The sequence below is a fragment of the Dromiciops gliroides genome, chromosome 6 (assembly GCF_019393635.1).
Source record: "Dromiciops gliroides isolate mDroGli1 chromosome 6, mDroGli1.pri, whole genome shotgun sequence".
In the NCBI taxonomy this organism is placed as follows: Eukaryota; Metazoa; Chordata; class Mammalia; order Microbiotheria; family Microbiotheriidae; genus Dromiciops; species Dromiciops gliroides.
Genome location: NC_057866.1, coordinates 27,193,104 through 27,217,911, shown reverse-complemented (window position 1 = coordinate 27,217,911; position 24,808 = coordinate 27,193,104). Strand labels below are relative to the sequence as shown.

General features: G+C 39.3%; 2 protein-coding genes across 2 annotated transcripts in view; one reads left to right on the top strand and one right to left on the bottom strand.

Moving 5' to 3' along the window:
- The window catches only part of HSD17B12 (hydroxysteroid 17-beta dehydrogenase 12), a 140,338-nt gene continuing 115,530 nt past the window's right edge, over positions 1-24,808 (top strand). Inside the window, exon 1 of the mRNA XM_043971631.1 lies at positions 1-290. Coding sequence (XP_043827566.1) covers positions 134-290 — 157 coding nt within the window. The 5' untranslated portion in view covers positions 1-133. The remainder of the gene's footprint in view (positions 291-24,808) is intronic.
- Positions 11,799-11,989, bottom strand: LOC122730880 (translation machinery-associated protein 7-like). Its single transcript, XM_043970443.1, is given in 2 exon segments — positions 11,799-11,920; positions 11,923-11,989. Coding segments are annotated over 2 exon segments (189 nt in total).

Sequence of the window (24,808 nt, the reverse complement as noted above, 5' to 3'; positions counted from 1 at the left end):
TCTGCAGTCGGGCCGGCCTTTGGGACGGGCGACTTCACCACTTTATCAGTGTCTCAGCGGTCGTGGCTGTCCGCTGTCCGACTTCGCTTCCGGCTGCGGTCCCTCGTGTCTCCCTGTGCCTCGGTCTCCCGCCATGGAGTCTTCCTCCTCCCTCGCCGCTGTCTTCTTTTGGGTGGGCGTGATCACCGTGGCCTATCTGGCCCTGCGGCTCTTGTACAACCTCTTGTCGGCCTTCTGGGTCTGGGGCATGGCCCACTCGGAGGTCGGTCCGTCGCTGGGCGAGTGGGCAGGTGAGTCCCGGGCGGGTCCCCGGAGCCCCGGGCGCTCGTTATCTGGAGAGGGGAGCCGGGGCCTGGGGTCCTTCCGCCCCACGTGGGCGGCCCAGGCTCCTCTCCCGATGCCAGGACGTGGTACCTACCACGGGCAGAGCCCCGGGGTCGAGTCCAGAAGCACTTAGTAAGCACGTACTGTATGCGGTGCCGGGCTGAGCCTCGCATAGTCCACTTGTCGGCCGTGTGACCCGTGGCAAGGGACTTCCTTCCCTGTTGATTCTCTCGGGGTTAAGCACACAGTAGGCGTTTAATAAGAGCTCCTGGACTATAGAATCAGGAGGGTTCGAGGATTCTATATTGGGCAGTGCTCCTAAGCGATTTCCCCTTCCCCTCATGCCCGTGCCACCGTGGAATCTGCCGGATAGGAAGTCAGTCGATCAAAAAGCATTTATTGAAGGCTTACTGTATGCCTTGGTACTGTGAGAGGATACAAAGGCGTAGAGGCAATTCAGTTCAGTAAAATGCATTAAGCTCCTGCTGTGTGCCGGGCACTGTGTTATTCGAAAACCGCCCCGGGCCACAAGAAAGGAGAATCAAAGTACCCATGGCACTTTCCTAGGTGTGCGAACTTTAGGGGAGTCACTCATCGAGGTTGGAACGTAAGACCTCTGAGGTTCTCATCCATTCTAAACTATAATAATAGCATACATGTGTATGTATGTATCTGCCTTAGGGTTTACAAAACTTGGCAAATGTTACCTCTCATTCTCAGGATGCAGTGGCATGCGCTTCCAGGGACTTTTGCTATTGTGCTAGGGCAGACTAGGTGGGCAGAGTTGACGAAACACCGAAGCAGTGCCGTGGGTTTTCATCTGTGCCCTCTTTTTCTCCCCAAGTGGAATAGGGCTCTTAATGATTGCATCTTCTGGGCCCCGGTTCAAAGTGGAGAGCCCAAAGTTGGCTCACTTTGTGAATGTGCATGCGTGGTTTAAATAGAAAGTTTCTTTCGTGGAAAAGTGTTCTCCAGCCACAGAAGGCTAGCCATGTGTTAACCGGTTTCATCGAAGAGTTCAGGAATGCTGTTCAGATCGGGTCTTTTCGATCCTTTGCAAACGCCTCTCGTGACAGTGTTTTTTTCTTGTTTTTTCACCCCTCTTCTTATTAAGATTGTACAGAAGAGTGGGCAGGGGCTTAGAGCTGGAAGGGATCCTAGAAATCATCAGGTTTGATCTCTTCTTTGAAGAAGAGGAAGCTTGAGTTTCATAAAGTCGAAGTGTTCATAAAGTGTTTTTTCCCGTTATTAAGCTAAATAGCAAGAATTAAAGTTTCCACCCTGATTTTTATTCTGGCAAAAATAGATGTTAACGTTGAAATGAATACTGTCCTGAAAGAGAGGGGCTTGGGGAGGAAATACTGTTCTCAAAATGTGTATGGGATTGTACAAATTGCTGAATTCCAGCTAGGGTTGGGGGGGGGGGCGGTGTGGGAAATGTAGGGTAAAGGTGTTTGGAGTTCCTGAGAAATTTACCTGTTGAGCAACTTCTAAACAGCTTATCTTTCAGATTACTTGTGGGGTGGTGAGTGACCTGGCTGATTTCACTGTGACTTGATTATTCATTTTGAAATCTCTTGTAGGTGAAAGACTTTGGAGATGATCCTGATTATTTTTCTGCCTGTTTCAATTGCATTTCTAAACAACTGACTAGGAAAACCAGAACAATTATCATTTTAAAGGGACCAAACTTAATTTTGACAACAGAATGTCTCAAGGAGTTATTAGGTTTATATGACAGCTGTCCAATGTGATTAGCTAACTATTAAAATTTTTTTAAATTAATATTTTTTGTTTGTTTTAGTGAGGCAATTGGGGTTAAGTGACTTGCCCGGGGTTACACAGCTAGTAAGTGTTAAGTGTCTGAGGCTGGATTTGAACTCAGGTACTCTTGACTCCAGGGCGGGTGCTCTGTCCACTGCACCACCTAGCTGCCCCTAACTATTAAAATTTTAATATTCACTCTTTTCTAATTTATTTTCTTTTCCTACACCTTCTGGCACATAAAAGATGGATTACTCATTTCTAATATACTGTATAGTAACTGAATTTCACAACTGTTTTGAATATTGAACTCTATAATAGTTTTGCAACAGAACTTTGCTTCAGGGAGTTAACAGCATTGAATTCGACACATTACCTGAAAACAGTTTTAATAAAATTAGAAGGATCTTGAAAACTTGGCAAAGCACTTTAAGAAAAAAGGAGGGGAGGGAGTAGTCTCTTTAAATAGACTATTTAAAAGAGTCCATTTAAAAATGGAAGTGTCTTGAAAGGAAAAGAAATATAGGCTTATTTAGCTGCTTGATGTCTAGTCCTGACACTGCCACTATCTTGGAAAAGTCAGTTTCTCTTCTGGGTCAAAGGTTTAGGGATAGGAGGATCTCCAACGACTCTCATTTTGTAGATGAAGTTACAGAAGGGAAGTGACTTGTTCAAGCTCATATAGAGTGTCAGAGGTGGAGTGTTAGCACAAGTCCTCTGAATTCCAGAGCCAGTGCTCTTTTCCCTGGCTTCATGAAGGATTTGGAGTACATCTCCAAGTTCCCTTCTAGCACTGAGTCTATGAGCCTGTCGTGGTAGAAATTGTTTGAGGGTACTTGGCAATGACTACTTTGAAGCAAGAATTAGGCATTTGAGTACTGTGCATAGTTGCTTTACCAAAAGTCATTGCCTGATGATTTTCACAGTGTTTCATTAATAAGATCCGGAGACAGATGGTGGGATTTTCAGTTGGGAGTTAAAGGAAGCCAGGAATGGCATTAGTTGGAGTGGAGGGAGGAGGAGAGGCATGGGGACACCGAGAGAAAAAGGCTGGAATCTGAGAGATAAGTCTTGTTCTCCGAATGGCCAGGAGGCCAAGGTCACTGGCTCAAAGAGCACTATTGAGAACTAAGTTGTAAGACTGGAAAGGTGGGAAGGGACTGGGCTGCCAAGGGCTTTTTAAAAGCCAAACAGCATTTTGTATTTGCTTCTGGAGGCAGTAAGAAGCTACTGAAGCTTATTTTAGGCAGCTTGCTTTCTTATTCTTTGTGTAACATTGTTCCACACTTTGTTTTTAATGGTGATGTTGGGGGAGGTATTGTCCTTATCTTAGATTTAATGTTTGTTTAAATCTTTGTTCTCTCTTCTATCACTGGTTTTAAATAATTCACTTAGTGTTCAGCAGTAACATGCAATCAGTTTGTAGCATGTTATCTGCTTTGGGGTACAGTTATTCTCATTAGATGGTAAGATCCAGGAGATATACTGAGAGTTGCTTCTTTTTGTATCATGTAGCTGCTGGCGCAGGGTCAGTACAAAGGTGGGCGTTCTGTTCTAGATAACTTAAAAAACACACAACCAAATTTGAAAGACAGAAAAACCCATCTTTTAAAAAACCATCAAAATCTTTGAAATTGATTTCTATTCCTTAAATCTTCCACTGCCCTCCCTCCTCCTTCTCCTACTGAGAGCAACTTCCCATTTAACAAAGACTTTAAAAAGAAAGGAAGAAAAAGGGAGCTTGAAGAAAAACTTCCAATATCATCAGCTACTTCTGACTGTCCACACAAAGGTCCACAATTGTAGCTCACCACATCTTTTCAGGGATCATGGGAGGAACCTTTTTAGTCTGAGGCAGAGCTCTTGGCTGGCTGAGTGAGGACATCCTGTCACCAAAGGAAACTGTAGCAAAATGACTGCCTGTCCTCAGTAATTCACACATCACTCACTGTAAGGAAGACTTTGAACCTTTAGAGCTGATACAAAGTGAAACAGGTGCCAGAGGAAGGAGGCAGTGGGTTTTTTTCAGTGGAAGAATCCACTGAACACCAAAAAGATCCTGAAAAGTTCAAAGGGAGATCAGTTTGCCTTTGCTCTCCATGCGACCCTAAAGAGCAGCTGTCTTGTAATTGCCAACCCTTGGTCTAAGGCGAGCCAGAGGAGAAACTGATGACTGGATCTGTGTATACTTGTACTGTTGTGAATACTCCCTCCAGTCATACAGATTGCAGCTTTTCCAAATCTTTATATCCTATATATGCTTTCCCATGAGTCCTCTGTAGGTGCCCCACCACCTCATAAACTGGAAGCCTTCCTCTGGCTCTTCTAATGCTTAAGGGAGTGTGTCATTTCCACATCTCCAGTTCTCCCTGTAATTCCTCCCTTTGGTATGGGCCCAGCCCACCCTTTCTGATTCATAGATAACTAAGGTAATGTCTTTTACAAGTCAAAACTAACTTTAAATGTATATGGAGAGGGGCAGCTAGGTGGCACAGTAGATAAAGCACCAGTCCTGGATTCAGGAGGACCTGAGTTCAGATCTGACCTTAGACACTTGACAGACACTTAACTAGCTGTGTGACCCCAGGCAAGTCACTTAACTCCCATTGCCCCGCAAAAAACAAACGAACAAACAAAACAAAACAAAATCCTACCCGGTGATAATGTGACTTTAAAGACTGGGTAGAAGATCGCAAGTTGCCAGTAGGAATTGCTTTTGAAGACGAACCTTATAAATCAGATTTGTGCAATCCCAGAGTTGGAAGAGACCTCAAAGACCACTTAGGTTAGTTAAAGTTGAAACTTAGTGGAAAGAGTCCTGCATTTGTTGTCAGGTGACCTGAGGATGAGTCACAACTCTGCTACTAACTGTGTGACTTTGGATGAATTTCTTAACCTCTCTGGGTTTTAGTTCCTCATTTGTAAAATTAGGGAGTTTGACCAAGGCCTCTAAGGCCCCTTCCAAAGGTTGTAAGTGCTAATTATGTACTAAGCTACGTGTGATAAAATTAAAAACAAAAAACGGTGAAACTATGCCTGTTCTCATGGTACCTTCCAGATCCTCTGATTGATGCATATGAATAAGACTGTCCTTACTAAAGCTAATTTTCAAGCAACACATCTTCGAGTTTCCTTCAGCCTCTACCTCCTTGAATCTGTTTTTAACCCTCCTGAGAGCATTTGTTTTTCTTTTTTTTAAAACTGTCATCCTTGGGGATGCCTAGGTGGTGCAGTGGATAAAGCACCGGCCCTGGATTCAGGAGTACCTGAGTTCAAATGCGATCTCAGACACTTGACACTTACTAGCTGGGTGACCCTGGGCAAGTCACTTAACCCTCATTGCCCTGCAAAAAAAACCAAAACATAAAACAAAAAACCAAACCAACAAACAAAGAAAACCCCTGTCATCCTACCCTCCACCAGAAAGAGAAATTCTTAAAGCAGCTGCCCTTTGTTGCCTCTTTAGGAAAGAAAGGTTAGGCTGCTAGGGAGAAGATGAATGGAGGCCTTTGATGTGCTGGAGGGAATCAGATGAAGCAATTTTTACTGTCTGTCCTTCATTTTCCAAGAAGACGAATGACATCAAGATGTTGGGTGATGACTTAATTTGTGTGAATTAGATTGAAGTGAGGCAGAGTTGTCAGACTCACTCTCTCTTCCAGAATCATGGAAGTGCAGTGGCAGGACAAAAGTCAGGACAGCTGTTGATGGCCCAGGATGCAGTGGAAGACCTTGGCATCTTCCGTGCCTGTCCAGGCTTCAAGTGCTCCACAGTGCCCGCTTCAGCCGCCTTCACGACCCTCGGAACAAATTGTTCTTATCCATCCACTCCGCCAAGGGAGTAGACAGGCTCCTAATTCGTTGATGGCTCTGAAGCCTGTTAGTTACCCACAGCCTGGTTTATTTAGCCCATCTGCCAAGACCGTTTTATTGGGATGTGGCCACTGTGCATGGTACTCTCGTCTAGGCTTAAACACTGAGTAGGTAAATGACTTGCCTTGGGTAACACAGCCAGACACAGAACTCTCCAAATGGCCAAATTGACTACACAAGATGTTATTAAATCTACTGAGGGATACTCAAAACCTCTGTAAATCAGGAGAATAATAGCTCCTACCTGAGGGGTTATTGTCAGGAGCAAAAGAATGAACGTTGCAAATGCTTCATGTACCTTGGAGCTATATAAACTCTAGCTGCTAGAATAATGGTGATAATAATCATGTTATTACTTTATCACTGTGGTGTTCAGACTCAAAAAGAATGAATTTGAGTAGAAATTTCAAAGCAGATCTAACACCAGTCAGTTATTCCAAACACTTTTGAAATCCTTATGAGCCCAGACTGAAAGCATCATAGAGAAACACACCCAGGTTTGGAATATATTGTGGCAATTAAGATTGGCCAAGCTGCAGTAAGAGTCTGAGGCAGAGCTCCGAGCCAATGGTCCTCTCTAATGAAGTGGACCCCAGATCTATCTCCCTCATGACCTGAGGCGCTTCCTTCTTCCAGGACCTTGTTTTTATAACTATTACCTGGATGTTCTAAAGCGGTGATACAAAATACAGAATTCTGTTGGGTGACATTTGAAGCATAAGCTAAAATAAGTCACAATGGCTTGGTCATCATGACAAGGCAAAAGAAAGATGGAGGACCTCTAGTTAGCTTTCAACTTGCAGTTCACACCTCTGGGGCCTAATATAACAGAATTTATAATCACTACCCCTGTGGAACCAGATCAAACGGATTATTACTGATTGGAATAGGGTAGGGCTCCAAATGAATTATTTCTCAAAATATCTGACATGTACATTTGCAAATTTGGATGAGACATTAGTGTGGTGACAATCACTGAATCTCTGGTGGCCTCTCCCTCCCCCAAGAAGTTGTAGCTTGCTTTAAGCTTGAGTGCCACTGAGATTAACTGATCCAGGTGGGGATCAGCTCAGTTAACACCTGTCTGTTTTCTTATGAGGGTCCTTTTTGGTCAGGGAGAAGTTGTAGATGAGAAGACTAGTTGTGGGTGCTGATCGTCAGTATTGGAAAGATTATGGCTGGTTTTCGAGGTGCAGTAGAGAAGGAACAGAAGAAGTGATGGTAGAAAACCCAGTGTGAATGGAAAATTCTGCTGACTGGCTTTCTTGGGAGAGGGGACTGGTTAACTCCTAAATCTCTGGTGTAGCAGTTGTTGTTTTTCCCCTGGTGTAGCAGTTTTAAAATTCTTTTTATTGATACCTTGTTTTTATATCACTTTCATTTCCCGATATATATCCCTTCGCCCTCCTTCCCAGAGCTATTCATTGTCAATCTATCAACATCTAGGGGCCTGGCACTATACTAAGTTCTGGGAATGCAAAGACAAGCAACAGGTAGTCTCTGTGCTTAAGGAATTCATGTTCTAGGCAGGGGAGACAGGTAGCATACATAGAGATATGTACAAAATAGCCATTTGGCACTTTGGGGGAGACCGAATTAGTGGGAGAGATCAAGAAAGGTTTCCTGTAGAAAGTGGTGGCATTTGAGCTGTCTTGAAGGGAATGGGATGTGTGGTGGGGATGAGGAGGCATGGAGTACTGCCTGCCAGAGCCAGAGGAGTGGGAGACAGACCGAGTGCTGTGTATAAGGAAGTGGAAGCATTGTCTCAGTTAAGCCTGGCAGTGTATTTATTATACAGTGTTACGCACTGGCAGTCCACTCCTGCAAAGAAGGGAGGGAGGTACATTCACTTCTCTCTTCTGAGCTAAATGAGGTCATTATAAGGATAAGAACTTAAGTTTTGATTTTTTTCCTTGTTGCTTTCATTATTGTTGTTTTGTCTCTTATTTTTCTAGTTGTGCTTATTTTGCAATGTATCTGTTTTCTCTGAGTTTCATATTTGTTGTTTCTTAGAGACAGTAATGTTCTTACATTGAAGTAACAAAGTCTCTGTGACCATTTCCCCAATCAGTAGCTATTTACTCTGTTACCAGTTCTTTGCTGTTACAGAACATTATGCTCTAAATGTTTTGGTATATGGGGACCTTTCTCTTGTCTTTATCTTGGTGTAACCTTGGGAGTGGGATCTCTGGGTCAAAGGGAAGGACGTTTGAATCACTTTCTTTACCTAGCCCCAAACTGCCTTGTGGAATGCTTGGAACCCTTTCATAGCTCCACTGGAACAGGCCTTTATAGGAGGTACTGATTTCTTCTACCCAAGGAACCATACTCCTTTAACTCTAGGTTCTGAAGAGATCTCTTGTCACTCTGATGTGAAAATGTTTCTAGGAAGAATTCAACTGGGAAGAATGACTAGAAGATTTATACTCTTAGACTCCTTAACTTAATGAATGCTAAACTGACATTACTCTAGCAGTTTTGCCTTTTTAAAAACCTTCTCTTCCACAAAATACTTGTAATGGAGTTGTTGGAAGGAAGTAATTACAGCTTGTTGAGCCACAACATTTAAAAACCTTGACTTTATAAACATAAATTAGAGGGTGATTACTGATATTCCAGAATTCAGCTCCTGCTTCTCCATGAGATTCCTGAAAATAAGGAATTCCCTGTCCTAGCAATTGAAAACAGATATTTAGAGATCATCTTTGTTTTTAAAAATTCAAATATTACCACATGTAAAAGATCAGATAGCAATTGGGATCCTAGGCCAGCTGTGTGGTGTTGTTGCTTGATGTGTTTAAGGAAAACGTAGCTACTTAGTTACTCTCAATAGGACTGTGGGAACCCTTTGTAATAGAATGGAAAAAAATCACGTCTTCAAATAGCATAAAGTAACAAGTTAATTTTTCTTTATCTGTGGTTTGGGAAAAAGGGAACCCATTCCATACTTGTTCTTTTTTTAAAAGGTTGTCTAAGAGGCTGACTTAATGTTAATCAGGCTTCTTTTAGCAAGACTATTGTAACTAGGTCTTTTAGTGTATCTCTTATTTGAAGTAAAAGTTGACTAGTTTGGGCTTGTTGTGAAAAGACTGATCTGAAGCATGGGATATTTTTGTCAGGGTTGTTGTAACTTTCTTCTTTTGAAGTCTATATACACTAAACCCCACCTTTCCCCAAGCTGTTGATAGATCAGTTTTTTTCTTATCTTCAGACTGGTAATGGTTCTGAATGTGATAGTCTACTCTCCTAACCTCCCTTCTCTGATTACTTACATACATACATATATAAGTGTATGTACACACACTTCTAAATAGCTTTATGTGCCCATTCAATGCCCTCCCCCTCTCCTAGGAAGAATCAGGTAGCTGAACTTGTTTAGTTGTTTCACTTGTGTCCAACTCTTCATGACCCCCATGTGGAGTTTTCTTAGAAATATTAAAGTGGTTTGCCATCCCCTTCAACTTATATTACAGATGAGAAAAAACAGGTAAACAAGGTTAAGTGACTTGCCCAGGGTCACACAGCTAGTCAGTGTCTGGCGCTGGATTTGAACTCAAGAAGAGAAGTAACTCTGACTCCAGGCCAGGTGTTCTATCCATTGTGCCACCTACCTGCCCCAAACAAACAAAACTGAAATGATGAGATGGAAGAGAGGAGGTGGATGGGTCAGTTACTAGGTAAAAGTGAGGGATAGCAAGTTCATAGACTAGGTTGCTCCCCTAGGCCCTGTGGCATATGGAAAATTCCAGAGGAAGGCCTGTAGAATGTTGGGGAGAGCCTCTGGAATCTCTGGGCAGACCTGAACAAAGACTGCACAGGATAAGAAGATGGATGTGTGAATATAGATGTAGAGGGTAGCTGGAAAATTCATTCCTGAGGTGCTTTTTGTAGCAATTATTAAGCGCCAGCTATGTGCCAGGTTCCATGCTGGGCTCTGTTGGAGACATGGAAAAAAACCTGAAACAAACACTGAAAGTAGCACATTGCTCACAAATTGATCTTTCTGGCAGACCCTCCCTGGCTTCCAAAGCAAGATGGTATTGTTTTGTATTTTTGTAATTTGTGAAAACACACACACACACACACACACACACACACACACACACATGCTCCCAAACAAAGAACAACAACAAACAAAAAAGACTTTATATTGTAAAGGGCTAAAATTCTAGTTATGATGTCTAAAATCTAATGAGTGGTCACCTTAAATTGGAAACTTTAGCAAGAGTTTAGACTTTTAAGTATTTATTAAAGTGCATCAGAAGTTGGTGAGGAGAGAGAAAGAGGTAAAAGGCAAACTTCCTCTGACTATCTAATAGACCCCAGCATCCGACCCGCCAAGCCGAGGTCAGGAACCTGTTAAGGGCTAAAATTCTAGCTAAACTGTCTAAGATATCTAATGAGTGGTCGCCAATAAATTATAAGCTTTAGCAAGAGTTAGACTTTTAAGCATTTATTAAGGAGAATAAGAATTTGGTAAAGAGAGAGAAAGGCCTAGATTCCTATCTATTAAAGGGAGAGTGCATTTCTAGCTCCCCTCTCCACCAGCGTCCTCAGGAAAGAGCCTGAGACCGAGCGCCACTCTCTTCCTTCCTCTTCCCACTAGCCCGGGTCACTTCCTGACGCCAAAGAAAAAACTCCTGGTCTTGCCCTCACAAAGACCTTTGCTTCATGGGCGGAACTCTTCTACAGTAAGTCTCCAGCAGGTGGCGTCATTCCAATCGTTACATACCCAAAAGACCCCTCCTCAGGGGCTTCTCCCAGAATCCCCCTTGTGAAACCTGAAACAGAGTCGTCCACACACACACAGCTCCAAGCTAATTCGTTGGTAGCTCTGACAGGCCCATGTGTGATTCTATAGATGTAACTTCCGGACTCCAGGCAACTTCCAGATGCTAAAGTCACATGGTTTCCAAGTCACATGCTTTCTCCTCATGGTGGAGTTTCCCTGCAATATCTCTCCCAGCAGGGGGTATCATTCCAATTCTCACAATATGCTCAAGTCCTTTCTCTCAAGTAGGTTAAATAGATTTGCAACAACCTATTCTACCTGGTGAGTTGACTTGGCCAAAAACTGGTTTAGATCTGTGCCTTGTTCAAAGCATTTGTGCTTAACGTAGTTGTATGGTAACAGGAGGCAGTAAAATGAGGCAGCTGCTTCCAAAGAATGACCAGTGTGAACAGTTTGGTCACAAACACTGAATTAAAGAAGTCTGAATTCACGAGGTTTTGTTGTATTACTCTGATGGTGCAAACTCAAAGTTTTCAGCAACAAAGGTGATTTTAAGGTAAGTCCTGTCTAAGTATAACTTTGTTTATCTGAGAGAATATCTGAAAGCTTTAGGAAAGAAAAGGCTAGTGTAGACTATGAAAAGCACAAGTTAGCATATACAGACATGATCTATTCTCCAGCTGTAATCTTTGTCCCTGTAGCCCAGTTGAGTTGCAGATGTGTACCCTTGGTCCAAGGGAGAGCAGAGGAGATATGCTTTTATATGTTTGTGCAAGCTGTTATCCAGAAATTCTAGAAATTGGTTTATAATGGATCAGTTTTTATCATAAGTATCTACTTCTCTGTAATTTAAAAATTAAATAGAGATTTTATTTCAGGCTATGATTGTGCCTTGATTTAGATGCAACCCCAAATTTGAGTTAAAATATATCAGTTAGGATAGTACTTTGCACATAGTAGGCTCTTTTTTTGTGATAAAAAAAAGTTTATTACAATGTACAATAGACTAAGATGACACAGTCTTGACTGCAGGTGGCAACATGTTGAAGTAGGAAATGCAGATGTCACAGAGCAAGAAAGAAATGAAAAGGAATCACCATCTTATCTACACAGGAACGTCTACTTTTTTGCCAGATTTCTTAATTCCACCACTGGCAAGTGGTACCTTTCCAGCAGCTTTTGCTTTTAACTCTTCCAGTTATTTTTGTTTGAAAGCTATATCTTCTCATTCATTTCCTTGGTTTGCTTCTTGGGCTGTTTCAGAGGCTTCTTCTCACCACCCTCGCGACCCGACATCATGCAAGCAGCTCAGCTTCCCCAACACATAGTAGGCTCTTAATAAACATTTGTTGAATTGTATTCCAGGTAACAGTTGTACTCTTAGCAGACCTACTATGCATTAATTCTCACACTGGTTGAAACTTGAGATGCAGTCTATGTGCATTACCTATGGTGACTTTAAAATATCCTCCATTTATATCTAATATATCTCTACCAACATAATTCTGTCTATGTACTTGGAATATGCAATTTAAAAAGAAATCATTCTTTATAATTTTCTCATTAAGATTAATTTCTGCTGGTAGTTTCTGAGTTTTAAAATAGTCTTTCATATTCAAATCGATCCTTGTTACCAACTTGTGAGTACACATCCACTGAACACTGGAATTTTGATGATTTCATGTTTATTTCTATCATTTTCCAAATAGCTGAATCATTTGTTTGTCCCATCAGATTGTCAGCCTCTTTATTATTCAGTTGTTTGTGGTTGGTTCTTAATGTTATCTATTTGGTTCTTTAAACAGGTGTTGTTGATTGATCAAGTTTTGAATAATAATGATTCAAAAAAAACCAGTCCATGCATGAAAAAAACTAAATGGATGGATTTTCCATGCCACTGTCTTGTTAGATGATGAGTCCATCTATACTTTTATCTTGGACTGGAATTGCATATGGATGAATGGATGTTGAGCTTGGCTCAGAACTGACTTGAATGGAAAAAGTGGATTGTTTTGAATTGGACATATTGTGTTTTTCAGTGATCCAGAGCTGCTTCCCATGCAAAAAACCTACCTTTGAAATGCAGCCGTTTTCCTGGCAATGCTGTGTGAATCTCGAAATGACATTATTTCTGGGGACTCATAGGGCAAGGGAGAAACTCCTAGTGAATATTAGGCTGCAGCATGTTTCCAATAAAGACCTAAGTGCAAGAAATGATAGAAGGAATATCATTAAGGAGATCAGAAAAGGATACAGGTTATTTATGTGGCAACAGTAAGGGGGGATAGTAGGAAAGACCAGTGATGCGTAGGTACTTCTGAAATATAAGGAAATGTAGAGGAGAGCCTCTACTATGGTGAATGGATCTTTCTTCCAGAGATCCTTTCTGGAAGATCTTTGGGAGAATATTGACAAGAAAGGAACAAAGTTTGAAGCCCTTTGAATCTTAAAAGCACCAAGGTTTTTGAGCTCCTTTCCAATTAATTCTTCAGTTCTCTGATTCTGTAATTCTTTCTATGGAAACGTTACAATCTGCATGTATAGAGGGTCTTCCCATACTGTTGAAATCAGGTCAGATGAGGTATTTGAGATATACCTAAAATCAGTGATTTCATTGGGGTGACTGTTGTCTCCATCATTTCAGATCACATTCCTTCCTTATCTTAGATTTTTCATGAGTTTGTGTGGATAAGACAGTTACCTGATTGTCAACATTCTGGTGATGATTCTCTAGGGACTTAGCTGGGATTGGCCTCTGAGGATGAAATAACAAACCCACAAAGTGAGATCCTGCCAGAACTTGTTATCAAATGGCATAGCTCTGGAGAAATTTGCCTTCTTTTCTCCTATGAAGGATTTTCCAACAGTGAGAGCTGAATCCAAGTGGAATGGATTGACCTTCTATTCACTCTTTCTCCCAGGAGGGCTTCTGGTAGACGTTGGATGATTGACTACTTTTTGAGGATGTTGAAGAAGGGCTTCTTTGTTTAGGGATGGATTGTACTTAATGGTCTCTGAGCATTTTGCCAAGTCTGAAATTCTGGGATTTTGAAGCCTACTGAGAAATGGTATTCCCATAGAGCAGCTCATGCTTTATTCAGTATGGTGGTCAGATCAAGTTGATATAGCTTCTCATTGAGGCAGTATAATGTGGCAGACAATGGGAATGAATTAGAGTCAAAGAACCTGGCTTAGAATCTTGCCTTTGCCATTCATCTGTCAGTTACTTACCTTCTCTGGGCCTCTGTTTCCTCATTTGTAAAGTGAGGGCATTGGATTAGATGACCTCTTTGGTCCTTTCTTGCTCTAAATCTCTGACTCTGTGGATGGGTAAAAGATCTTTGTTTGGATCATGCCACATTGAGGATTGATTGAAAGCAGGGAACATGGCTTGATGGGCTATGAAGTATGATCTCCATTTTCTCTAGATATAAAACGGCTTCATTCATTTTACAGATGTATGGCAGGTTTAAGCAGCATCAAAATTTATTTTGGAAACCATGGTGACTTTCTCATTATCTCCCCCTCATCCTTCTTCACCAGCATATGTACCTGAGAAAGGATCCAAGCTGTCTGCTTATTTAGATGATAAACCTGTTTCCAAGTAAAGAAGTGATTGTTAACTTTATAATAGAATATATCTTCTTAAGATGGGAGTGTTGATAGTTTGGGTAATGGACATAAAGAATGTTTTCCTTTTTAATAAAATAAACATACACTGTGGTCAGATAATGGATGAAAGATACTATTAAAGTTGTTCCTTGTGAAAGGGCCATTTTAGCTGTGATATGATTGGAGGACAATTTCATAGCCTGACATAACTGTAATGAAAGTACAGGGACTTCAGGGGGTGGAGCCAAGGTGGTGGAGTAGAGAAAGCGCTCCACTGAGCCCTCCCAATATTGCCCTCCAAACAACTTTGAGATAACTCCTCAAATTGAATTCTTGAGTATCAGAGGAGACATTCTTTCAGCCCAAGACAGTTTAGGAGTTCAGAAAGAAGGATCTATGGCATGGGGATGGAGGCTGGCCTTGAGCCTACATGGATGAAACACCAGTGGTGGGACTAGGTGGTAGCAATAGAAGCAGCAGCAACAGCTTTGGAAGCTCCTAAGCCAGAGATGATAAGGGCATCTGGTCAGAAAGAGACAACAGGGGACCCTTGTGCAATCACTGGATGCAGGATCAAACACTGTTTGGTTAACTATCACCTATATCCTCTTCTGGGTCATAGCTCAAGTGAAAATGGGAACACTTTTGGTCAATAGGGAGTGAAATTTCTGAGGTGCAGTATTACTTCTAGTCCCAAGAGATCAGATACCCTTAGGAGCAGTATCAGTTACTATCCCAAAGGATCAGAGGCCCTTCCTGTAGGGACCAGAGTGCAAATCAGAAGAGCAGTGACCACACCTCTCCTCAGATCTCATGAGTTTGCAAGCACTGAAAAAACTCCCGAACTCCCCAGAACTAGCTCTGAAAACAGTAGTGTGGAAAAGCCTGGAGCTTGAGACAGCGTCCCTCATCCCCTGACTCTGGAAACAGGGCTCAACATTAACATAAAATTCCAAATTAAGAAACAAGGTGGGAAAATGAGCAAGCAACAACAAAAAGAACTTGACCATAAAAAGCTACTGTGGTGACAAGGAGATTGATACAAATTTAGATGACAAGTCAAAATAATTACAAGCAAAGCCTCAAAGAAATATGAATTGGACATGAGCTTGACAAGAATTCCAAAATCAAATGAGAGTGATAGAAGAAATGTTAAGCAAAGAAATGAAAGCAAAGGAAGAAAATTAGGAAAAGACAACAGTCGAGTAAAAGTGGCACATAAAATGCTAAAGAAAATAACTTAAAAAACAATTGTCCAAGTAGAAAAAGGGATACCAAAGACAATAACTTCTTAGAAGGCAGAATTGGCCAAATGGAAAAAGAGGTATAAATGTTTACTGAATAAAATAATTCCTTAAAAATTAAAATTGGTCAAGTGGAAGCTAATAACCCTATGACACATCAAGAAATAATAAAACAAAGTCCAAAAAATGGGAAAAATGGAGGAAAATGTGAAATATAATCATAGGAAAAACTGACCAGGCAAAATCATTTAAGAATTTTTGGATTACCTGAAAGCCATGATCAAAGACGTAGCCCAGACATATTTCAATAAATTGTCAAGGAAAACTGCCCCGATATCATAGAACCAAAGGATAGAATAGATAGAAAAAAAAAAAGAAAGAAAGAAATGGAAGGAGTCCTATCCCCACCTGAAAGAGGTCCTAAAATGAAAACTCCCAGGAATATTATAACCAAATTCCAAAACCCCCAGGACAAAGAGGTAATACTTCAAGCAGCCAGAAAGAAACTATTCAAATATCATGGAGCCAGTTAGGATCACACAAGATTTATTAGCAGCTACCACATCAAAGGAGTGTATGGCTTAGAATTTTATATTTTGGTAGGTAAAAGAATAACCTCCCAGCAAAACTGAGTATGATCCTTCAAGGGAAAAAATGGATAGTTAATGAAATTGAGGACTTTTGAGCATTCTAGAGCTGAATAGAAAATTTGACTGTCATACAAGACTCAAGAGAAGCATAAAATGGTAAACATGAAAGAAGTCATAAGGGAATTAAAATTAATCTTTATCTTTCTTTATGGAAAAATAATACATTTCTTCTAAGAACTTTATCACTATTAAAATAATTTTTAAAAAGTCTAAATAGAGGCTGCAAGTGAGTTGATTATTTTGGGATGATGTAAAGAAAAATGGATAGGCAAGAAAGAGGGATCCCTAGAAGGGGAGAGGGAGAGGTGGAATGGGGAAAATCATCTCACATAAAAGAGCTTCACAAGAAAGAACTTTTATAGTGGAGAACAATGTGGTGGTGCAGGTGGGTGAGCAATGCTTGAACCTCACTCACTCACATCTAAATTAGTTCAAAGTGGGAAAATGCATATACATATCTGTGTGTGTATGTACACACATACACACACACAGATAGAAAGACAGATATAGATATTCAGTTGGTAATACAAATCTGTCTTACCCAATAGGGAAGTAGGAGAGGAAGGATAAGAGAAAGTGGTGGTGGTGGTGGTAGTGGTGATAAAAGGGCTGATAAAATAAGGCTCAGTGATCAGAAATAAAAGAAACTTTGGAGGAGGGACAGGATAAAAAGGAAGAGAATGATAAACACAAGAAAGTTGAATAGAGGGACATACACAATAATCATAACTTAAGTATGAATGGGATGAACTTGCCCATAAAATGGAAGTGGATAGTATAATGAATTGGAAATCAGAATCCAACAATACGTTTGTTTACAAGAAACACACTTGAAACAGAGAGACAGTTAAAATAAGGGGCTGGAGCAGAATATATTATGCTTCAGCTGAAGTTTAAGAGGCAAGAAAAGCTGTCATCATCTTAGACGAAGTAAAAGAAAAAAATACACTAAATGTAAAGGGAAAAGCAGGGAAACTACATCATGCTAAAAGGAACCATACACAATGAAGTAACATCAATACTAAACATATGTATCAAATGGCATAGCATCAAAATTCTTAAGGAAAAGTTATTTACAGGAGGAAATAGTAAAAATATACTAGTGGGAGACTTCAACTTAGCCCTCTCAGAACTACATAAATCTAACCATAAATAAGAAAGAAATCAAGGAGATGAATAGAATCTTAGAAAAGTTAAATATGATAGACTTCTGGAGAAAATTGAATGGGAATAGAAAGAAGAATACTTTTTCCTTAGCTATACAAAGTATCTTCACAAAAATTGACTATGTATTAGGACATAAAAACCTCACAACCAAATGCGGAAAAACAGAAACATTAAATGTACCGTTTTCAGGATTATAGTGCAATAAGAATTACATTTAATAAAGGACTGTGAAAGCATCGATTAAAATTAATTGGGAGCTAAATAATCTAATCCTAAAGCATGAGTGGGTCAAAGAACACCTAGAAACAATCAATTTTTTGTTAATGAGAATGACAAAAATGAGACATTCAAAAATTTGGCATTCAACCAAAGCAGTACGTAGGGGAAAATGTATATCTCTTAATGTGTACATCAGTAAAAGAGAGAAAGCACAGATCAATGAATTGGGCATGCAACTGAAAAAAACAAAAACTTAGAAACAGAACAAATTAAAAATCCCCAATTAAATATCAAAATGGAAATTCTGAAAATCAAAGAGATTAATAAAATAGTAAAAAGAAATTTGAACTAATGGATAAAAATAGGAGCTATTTTTAAGGGGGGAAAAACCAAGTAAAATAGATAAGCTGTTGGTTAATTTGATTTAAAAAAAGAAAACCAAAATATCAGTTTCAAAAATGAAATGGGTGAATACACCATCAGTAAAGATGAAATTAAAGCAATGATTAGGAGTTCTGTCCCCCAATTATATGCTAATAAATCTGACAATCTAAGTGAAATGGAAAAATGTTTACAAAATTATAAATTGGCCAGATTAAGAGAAGAGGAAATAAAATACTTAACCCTATCTCAGAAAAAGAAATTGAACAAGCCATCAATAAGCTGGCCAAGAAAAAAATTCCCAGGACCAGATGGATTTACAAATGAATACTATCAAACATTTAAAGAACAATTAATCCGAATGCTATATAAACTGAAAAAAATATGTAAAGGAGTCCTTCCAAATTCCTTTGATGATACAAATGTGGTTTTAAAATTTTATCATAAAAGTATTTTATTATTTTCCAGTTATATGTAAAGATAGTTTTCAACTTTTGTTTTCATGAAATTTTTTAGTTCCAAATTTTTCTCTCTCCTTCCCTTCCTAAGACAGAAAGCAATCTAATATAGGTTATATATTTACAATCACATTAAACATATTTCTGCGTTAGGTATGTTGTAAAAGAAGAATCAGAACACAAGGGAAAAACCTCAAAAGAGAAAAAAAAAACAACCAAAAAGTAGAAACAGTATGGTTCAATCTGCATTCAGAATCCACAACAAATGTTGTTTTGACACCTAAACTAGGGAGAATAAAACCATAAAACTATAGAACAATTTCCATAATGAATATTGATGAAGAAAAATTTAAAATACTAGCAGGGAGATTACAGCCATATATCACAAAGATCATACACGTTGTCCAGGTGGGATTTATACCAGGAATATAGGGCTGTTTCAGTATTAAGAAAAACTATCAGTATAATTTGGTAACAAAAACAATAAAAATCATTTAGTTACAGAAAAAGCCTTTGATAAAATACAACACATTCCTATTAAAACCACTAGAAAGTATAGGAATCAATGGAGCCTTTCTTAAAATAAGTAGTATCTATCTACAACAAGGGCAAACATTATCTGTAATAGAAATGAACTTGAAACCCAGTAAGATTTGGAGTGAAACAAGGATGTCAGTTATTGCCACCAGCAATATTGTATTAGAATTGCTAGCTATGACAATAAGACAAGGGAAAGAAATTGAAGGAATAAAAGTAGGCAACGAGGAAACAAAACTATCACTCTTTGCAAATGATGTTATGCTAAGAAAACCCTAGAGAATCAGCTAAAAAACTAGTTGAAACAATTAAGAACTTCAGCATAGTTGCAGGATATAAAATAAACCCACAAAATCATCAGCATGTCTGTATATTCCCAACAAAACCCATCAACAAGTGATAGAGAAAGTTCATTTAAAATAACTGCAGAAACATGTAATACCTGGGAGTTTACCTGCCAAGACAATTTACCAGCTTTTAAGACCTTGAGGAAAGTCCTGATTCTGGGTTTCTCCATCTGTAAAATGAGGGGTTTGGACTCAGCGATCTTTTAACCTCCCTTGCAGCTTTAAATCTGTGCTCCTATGATCCTACAAACACTAAGAATTGATTACCAAGTCGAGTGAAAAACCACAGTTGCCATGTACTGCTACTCATGTCATTTACTCAGTAATGCTAACAATTTGCAAGCATATTCCTCACAACAAACTCATGAGGTAGATAGTGAAAATCTTTTTCTATATATTTGCATGAGCTCTTTGATAGATCCTGTTTTATAGTTGAGGAATTGGAGGCTCAGGGATTTTGCTCAAGGACCACAATCAGCTAGTGGCAGAGTCCAGAATCCAGAAAACCAGCATTTCTTACTCCTTGAAGTCTAGAATTAGCTACTAAGGGCAATTGTAGAATCCCTTCTGGTGTCTCTTTGAGCTGAATCAGTAAATCAAGAAGGATTTTTAAAAAATGCCTTCTATGTAAAAGCAAGCATGGGATATAGTAAGAAGCAGAATTAATGAAGTATATTCTAGGCATGGGGGTCAAATAGCCAGACCAAAAGTGTGGACCAAACTTCAGAAAGACTAAGATTACATTTATGGTTCCCCCTCACTTTAGGCAGCAAAGACTGGATCACCAGTGGTTGGGCTTGTTGTAGAGGAATTCATATAAAGGTATTTTGTTGATGTTGGTAATTTTTCAGTCACGTGCAACTCTTCATGACCCATTTGGGGTTTCCTTGGCAAAGATGCTGGAGTGGTTTGCCAACAGGGTTAAGTGACTTGCCCAGGTTCACACAGCTAGTAAGTGTCTGAGACTGGATTTGAACTCAGGAAGATGAGTTTTGCTGACTCTGGGCCCAGCACTCTGCAACCTCATGCCCTATACAGGTATAGGTTGGACCAAATAATACCTCAGGTCCTTTCAAACATTTTGTGGTGATGCAAAATTGAGTGAAGAATTGTGCTCCACCCCCCACCCCCTACTGTGTGGGTGGACGTAGTAGCCCCTCACACTATTGTTTGGTCCTGACTCTAGTTTTCCTCCTGACATTTTAGGTCAGATTCACCAGCCTGGCTGTTCTAAGTCAGCTGACATAATCCCTGACTAAAAGAGAGGCTTATTTGTTGTTCCACTGTTTAGAAAATGGGGATGGGGCCTAGATAAGGTCTTTGTTATCCTTAGGATTTTCTGATTCCATGTAAAAATGATGTCAGTATTTGTACAAATATGAAAAATTAACTTGGGTTTAATTCTGGAGATGCAGCACAAAGTAGGGCAGGGTTCAGCAAAGTGTATGTGGCCCACTAGCTAAGAATAGTTTTTTTTCCTTTTTAAATGGTTGAAACAAAATAAAAAACATGAATATTATTTCATGACATGTGAAAAATGAAATTCAAATTTCTGTATTCATAAATAAAGTTTTATTGGGACACAGTCCCACTCATTCTTTCATGTATTGTCCATGGCTGCTTTTGAGCTGTGATAAGTAAGAGACTGACTGTACATGGTGCTCAGTCATGGCGAAGCAGTTATAATTTGACAACATTTCAGGTGCCACATGTACTTTGGTATCACATTTTATTTTATTTTATTTTTTATTATCCAAGCATATCCATCATGTTCAAAGTAAGAAGAGGGAAAAAAAGTTTTATCGTGTGTTTTTTTTAGCTTGTGTCTGAGATTTAAATTTTTCTGAATGAGGACCGCCCTCAAACATTATTATGAACATTGAATAGCTTTGGAAATTAACTTTTGCTATATATATTTGATAATGTTTCTTAATGAATTCAACCTAGAATTATAGGGTAAAAGAGCACTTCTACGCAAAACTTATACTGCAGTAAAGTCAATTTGATGACAAATGATGTCTGAATCACAAGTAATGTGATTTATATACTTCCCATGTTGCCAAAAGTTAAAACAAAGGGGCAGCTAGGTGGCACAGTGGATAAAGCACTGGCCCTGGATTTAGGAGGACCTGAGTTCAAATCCAGTCTCAGACACTTGACACTTACTAGCTGTGTGACCCTGGGCGAATCACTTAACCCCCATTGCCCCGCAAAAAAAAAAAAAAAAGTTAAAACAAGAAAGAAACAAGATCTCCATTTCCACATGCATCTGCAGTGGATTTGTTTTCTGAGCTCAAAACAACAGTTCTAGCACTTTCTATACCTTGATATGAGTGCAAAAGAAAAATTTCCTGTTTCCAAATCTATTTAAATGTGCAATTAAGGAAATTCCACCTGATCTTCAGTTGGAAGTGATTAATAATCTGCAATGTTATACATACTTAAAGCAAATATCAAGAGAAAATCAAAATAGTATTTCTACAAATGTCTTCCAAGTAATGAATATGCTCAATTAAAAACACTTGCTCATGGATTGATACCAGTATTTGGCAATACCTCTCTATGGGGAAAGATCTTTTCAAGAATGAAATATGTAAAATCTTATTATAGATCAGAATTAACATGTACATTTGTAATGGATTTTGATGATAGAGAACACTAACTTTGGACTCCAATTAAGTGGAAATACCACCTTAAAAAGAATTCCATTCTTTTAAGTAGTCCTTTATTACAAAAAAAAAATTCGATCATTTTAATTTTATTTCATCAATAAAAATGTATGGAAATTTTTTTCTTTCTTATTATATAAGTATCTACACAATATCCTTGATTTTGCTGCTTGGCCTACAAACCCTAAAATACTTAACTATCTGTCCCTTTACAGAAAATGTTTACTGACTCCTGATGTAGTAGAGAGTTAGGCACAGTGGGAATAGACCTGGGTTTAAATCTTGGCTCCAGCACTTAGTTGTGTGACCGTGGAAAAATTCATTAATTTCCTTGAACACCATTTTCCTTATATATAAAATGTGGGTAATAAATGTACAGCCAGTGGAAAGACCACTGGCTCTGAAATCAAAAGACTTGAGTTCAAATCTCACCCCCAGTGCTCCCCACTTTTGTACTCCATTAATCTTTCTGGGCCTCAGTTTCTTTTTCTGCAGAATGAGAGACTTTGACCATATGGCCTCAGAGGTCCCTTCAAGCTAAAAATGTATGATCCTATGATTTCACAAGGTTCTTGTGAGAATCCATTAAGAAAACATATATAATGTACTTCATAAACCTTAGGTGCTGTCTAAAATATTGGGTGGTGTTTTGGCTGCTCAACTATTACTACCTTGGGCTATCCCTAGAGAAAGATGAAAATGAATAATGATGATGATGATGATAATAATAATAATAATATAAGGGAGCATTTATGTAGGTCTACTATGTGCCAGGCACTGCTAAGTACTTCACAAATATTATTTCATTTGATCCTCACAGCAACCTGGGAGGTAAGTGCTGTTATTATCCCCATTTTACCATTGAGAAAACTGAGGCAGAAGTTTAATTGGCTTGGCCATGGTCATCTAGCTAAGTAAATATTTGAGGCTAGATTTGAACAGTGGTCATCTTGATTCCATCCCCAGCCTTCTATCCACTGCATCACCCAACTACCCACGTTATGTTACTTTTCAATTAAGTTCCAAAGACTACATTATATATATTTGGGGCTTCCAAAAATCTTTTTTTTTTTTTTTTTTTTTTTTGGTGAGGCAGTTGGGGTTAAGTGACTTGCCCAGGGTCATACAGCCAGTAAGTGTTAGGTGTCTGAGGCCAGATTTGAACTCAGGTCCTCCTGATTCCAGGGCCGGTGCTTTATCCACTGCGCCATCTGGCTGCCCCTTCCAAAAATCTTAGTGGAGTTATAAACTTTATAGCTTTTATTTATAAACTTTAGTAGCTTAATACTGCACAATACTGGAATGAAAGAAGCACCCTTAAATACAAGGTTTTTAAAAGTGATTTAAATTGTTTTTTTCTGTTATTCTGAACTTGATAAACACTAACAGATGTGAACATTTCTGTGTATAAAGAGGAACAGAAAAAGAGGAAATATAATAGGATTTTTAGCCCTTTTAGGTTTGCAAAACACTTTATGCATGTTAAATGCTATTAGAATATTTGGAATTTGCACATTAGATAGTTTGCTAAGTTCTTAAACTTGATTTGATCCTTAGAGCAAACGTATGCAGTCGATGTAATTATTATTCTCATCTTACCAATGAGCACATTAAGACTCGGAGAGGTTGACTGCCCCAAGGGCATCCCAGCCAGAAAGTGTCTGTGGCCTGATCCAGCTCCTAGTCTCTTGACCCTGAATCCCCTGTCCCCTGCACTTCACCATCTACTGGGAATCTTCATTACAATAATGGCCCATCTTTTAAAAAGTACTGTTATTAATTCATCAATTTGGTTCTAATATTGCCCTGCTTGTTTATGTTTCCTTTTGATCTTCTGTCTCCTCTGTGAATTTTTAAAACAATTCAACCATACTCTTTTTTGAACATTAATAGAGCATCTCTATTTCTCACTCCTTCTTTCCCTCTATTCTCTTCTCCATAAGTTAGAAAAAACCCCCACAAGCTTCTCCTTAAATAGAAATGTAAACTTATATAGAATCCCAGCATGTAGAGATCCAATCATAGCTTTATTTTTGAAAACCTTGAAGGGAAGGAAAAAGGCCCTAGCCCCTTTATTGCATAAACTTCTTCTGAATCTTTTACATTTGTATTGGTTTCCTCCAAAAGTACAGTGTCTGGCATATATTTTCCAGTTTGTTTCTTTAACAGCATTGAAAATATCCTTCATTCTTGGTCTAAAACAGAATAAAAAATAAAAAAGACTTGCTGAATTGCACCCCCTGTTGGCCACATTCTCAAATGTTTTCCTTTGAAAAATGGGAGGTTTAAGTAGGGCAACTGTAAACTCCTCAAATCTCATTCTAAAGAAGTGAGTCATGTGCCACTGCCAAAATGAGTTATTAGCAAGCACTGGCCTATTTCATCTTAATAAATGTAGAACTGGAAAGACTTTAGTGATTAACGCATTGTGGTACAAAGGAGAGAGAAATGAATTTAGAATTAAGAGCCAGCAGACTTGGGTTCAAATCCTGACTGTTTAAAGGACATATGCCAGGGGACACAATAACCCCCAGTACCTGGATCTTAAGCCTCTTTTCCCTGCTACCTTTGAACTTCACTGCCCCAGGACCATCTCCAGCACCAGTATATCCCGAGGACAAGAACTTCCCCAGGACAGAAAGTGCCCCTCACCCCCCAGCCAAGGCTTTCATACCTCTGCTTGTTTTGAGGAAGGCCACCTAGGACAATCCAAGACAAAACATAGTCATCTGCCACAAGGTTGAACCTAAAGAGATGACTTTGTTTGATCTTCCATCCTCAAAGGACCTCTCTCCAACCAATGATACTCTCCTAGGACTCACTTCTCAAAG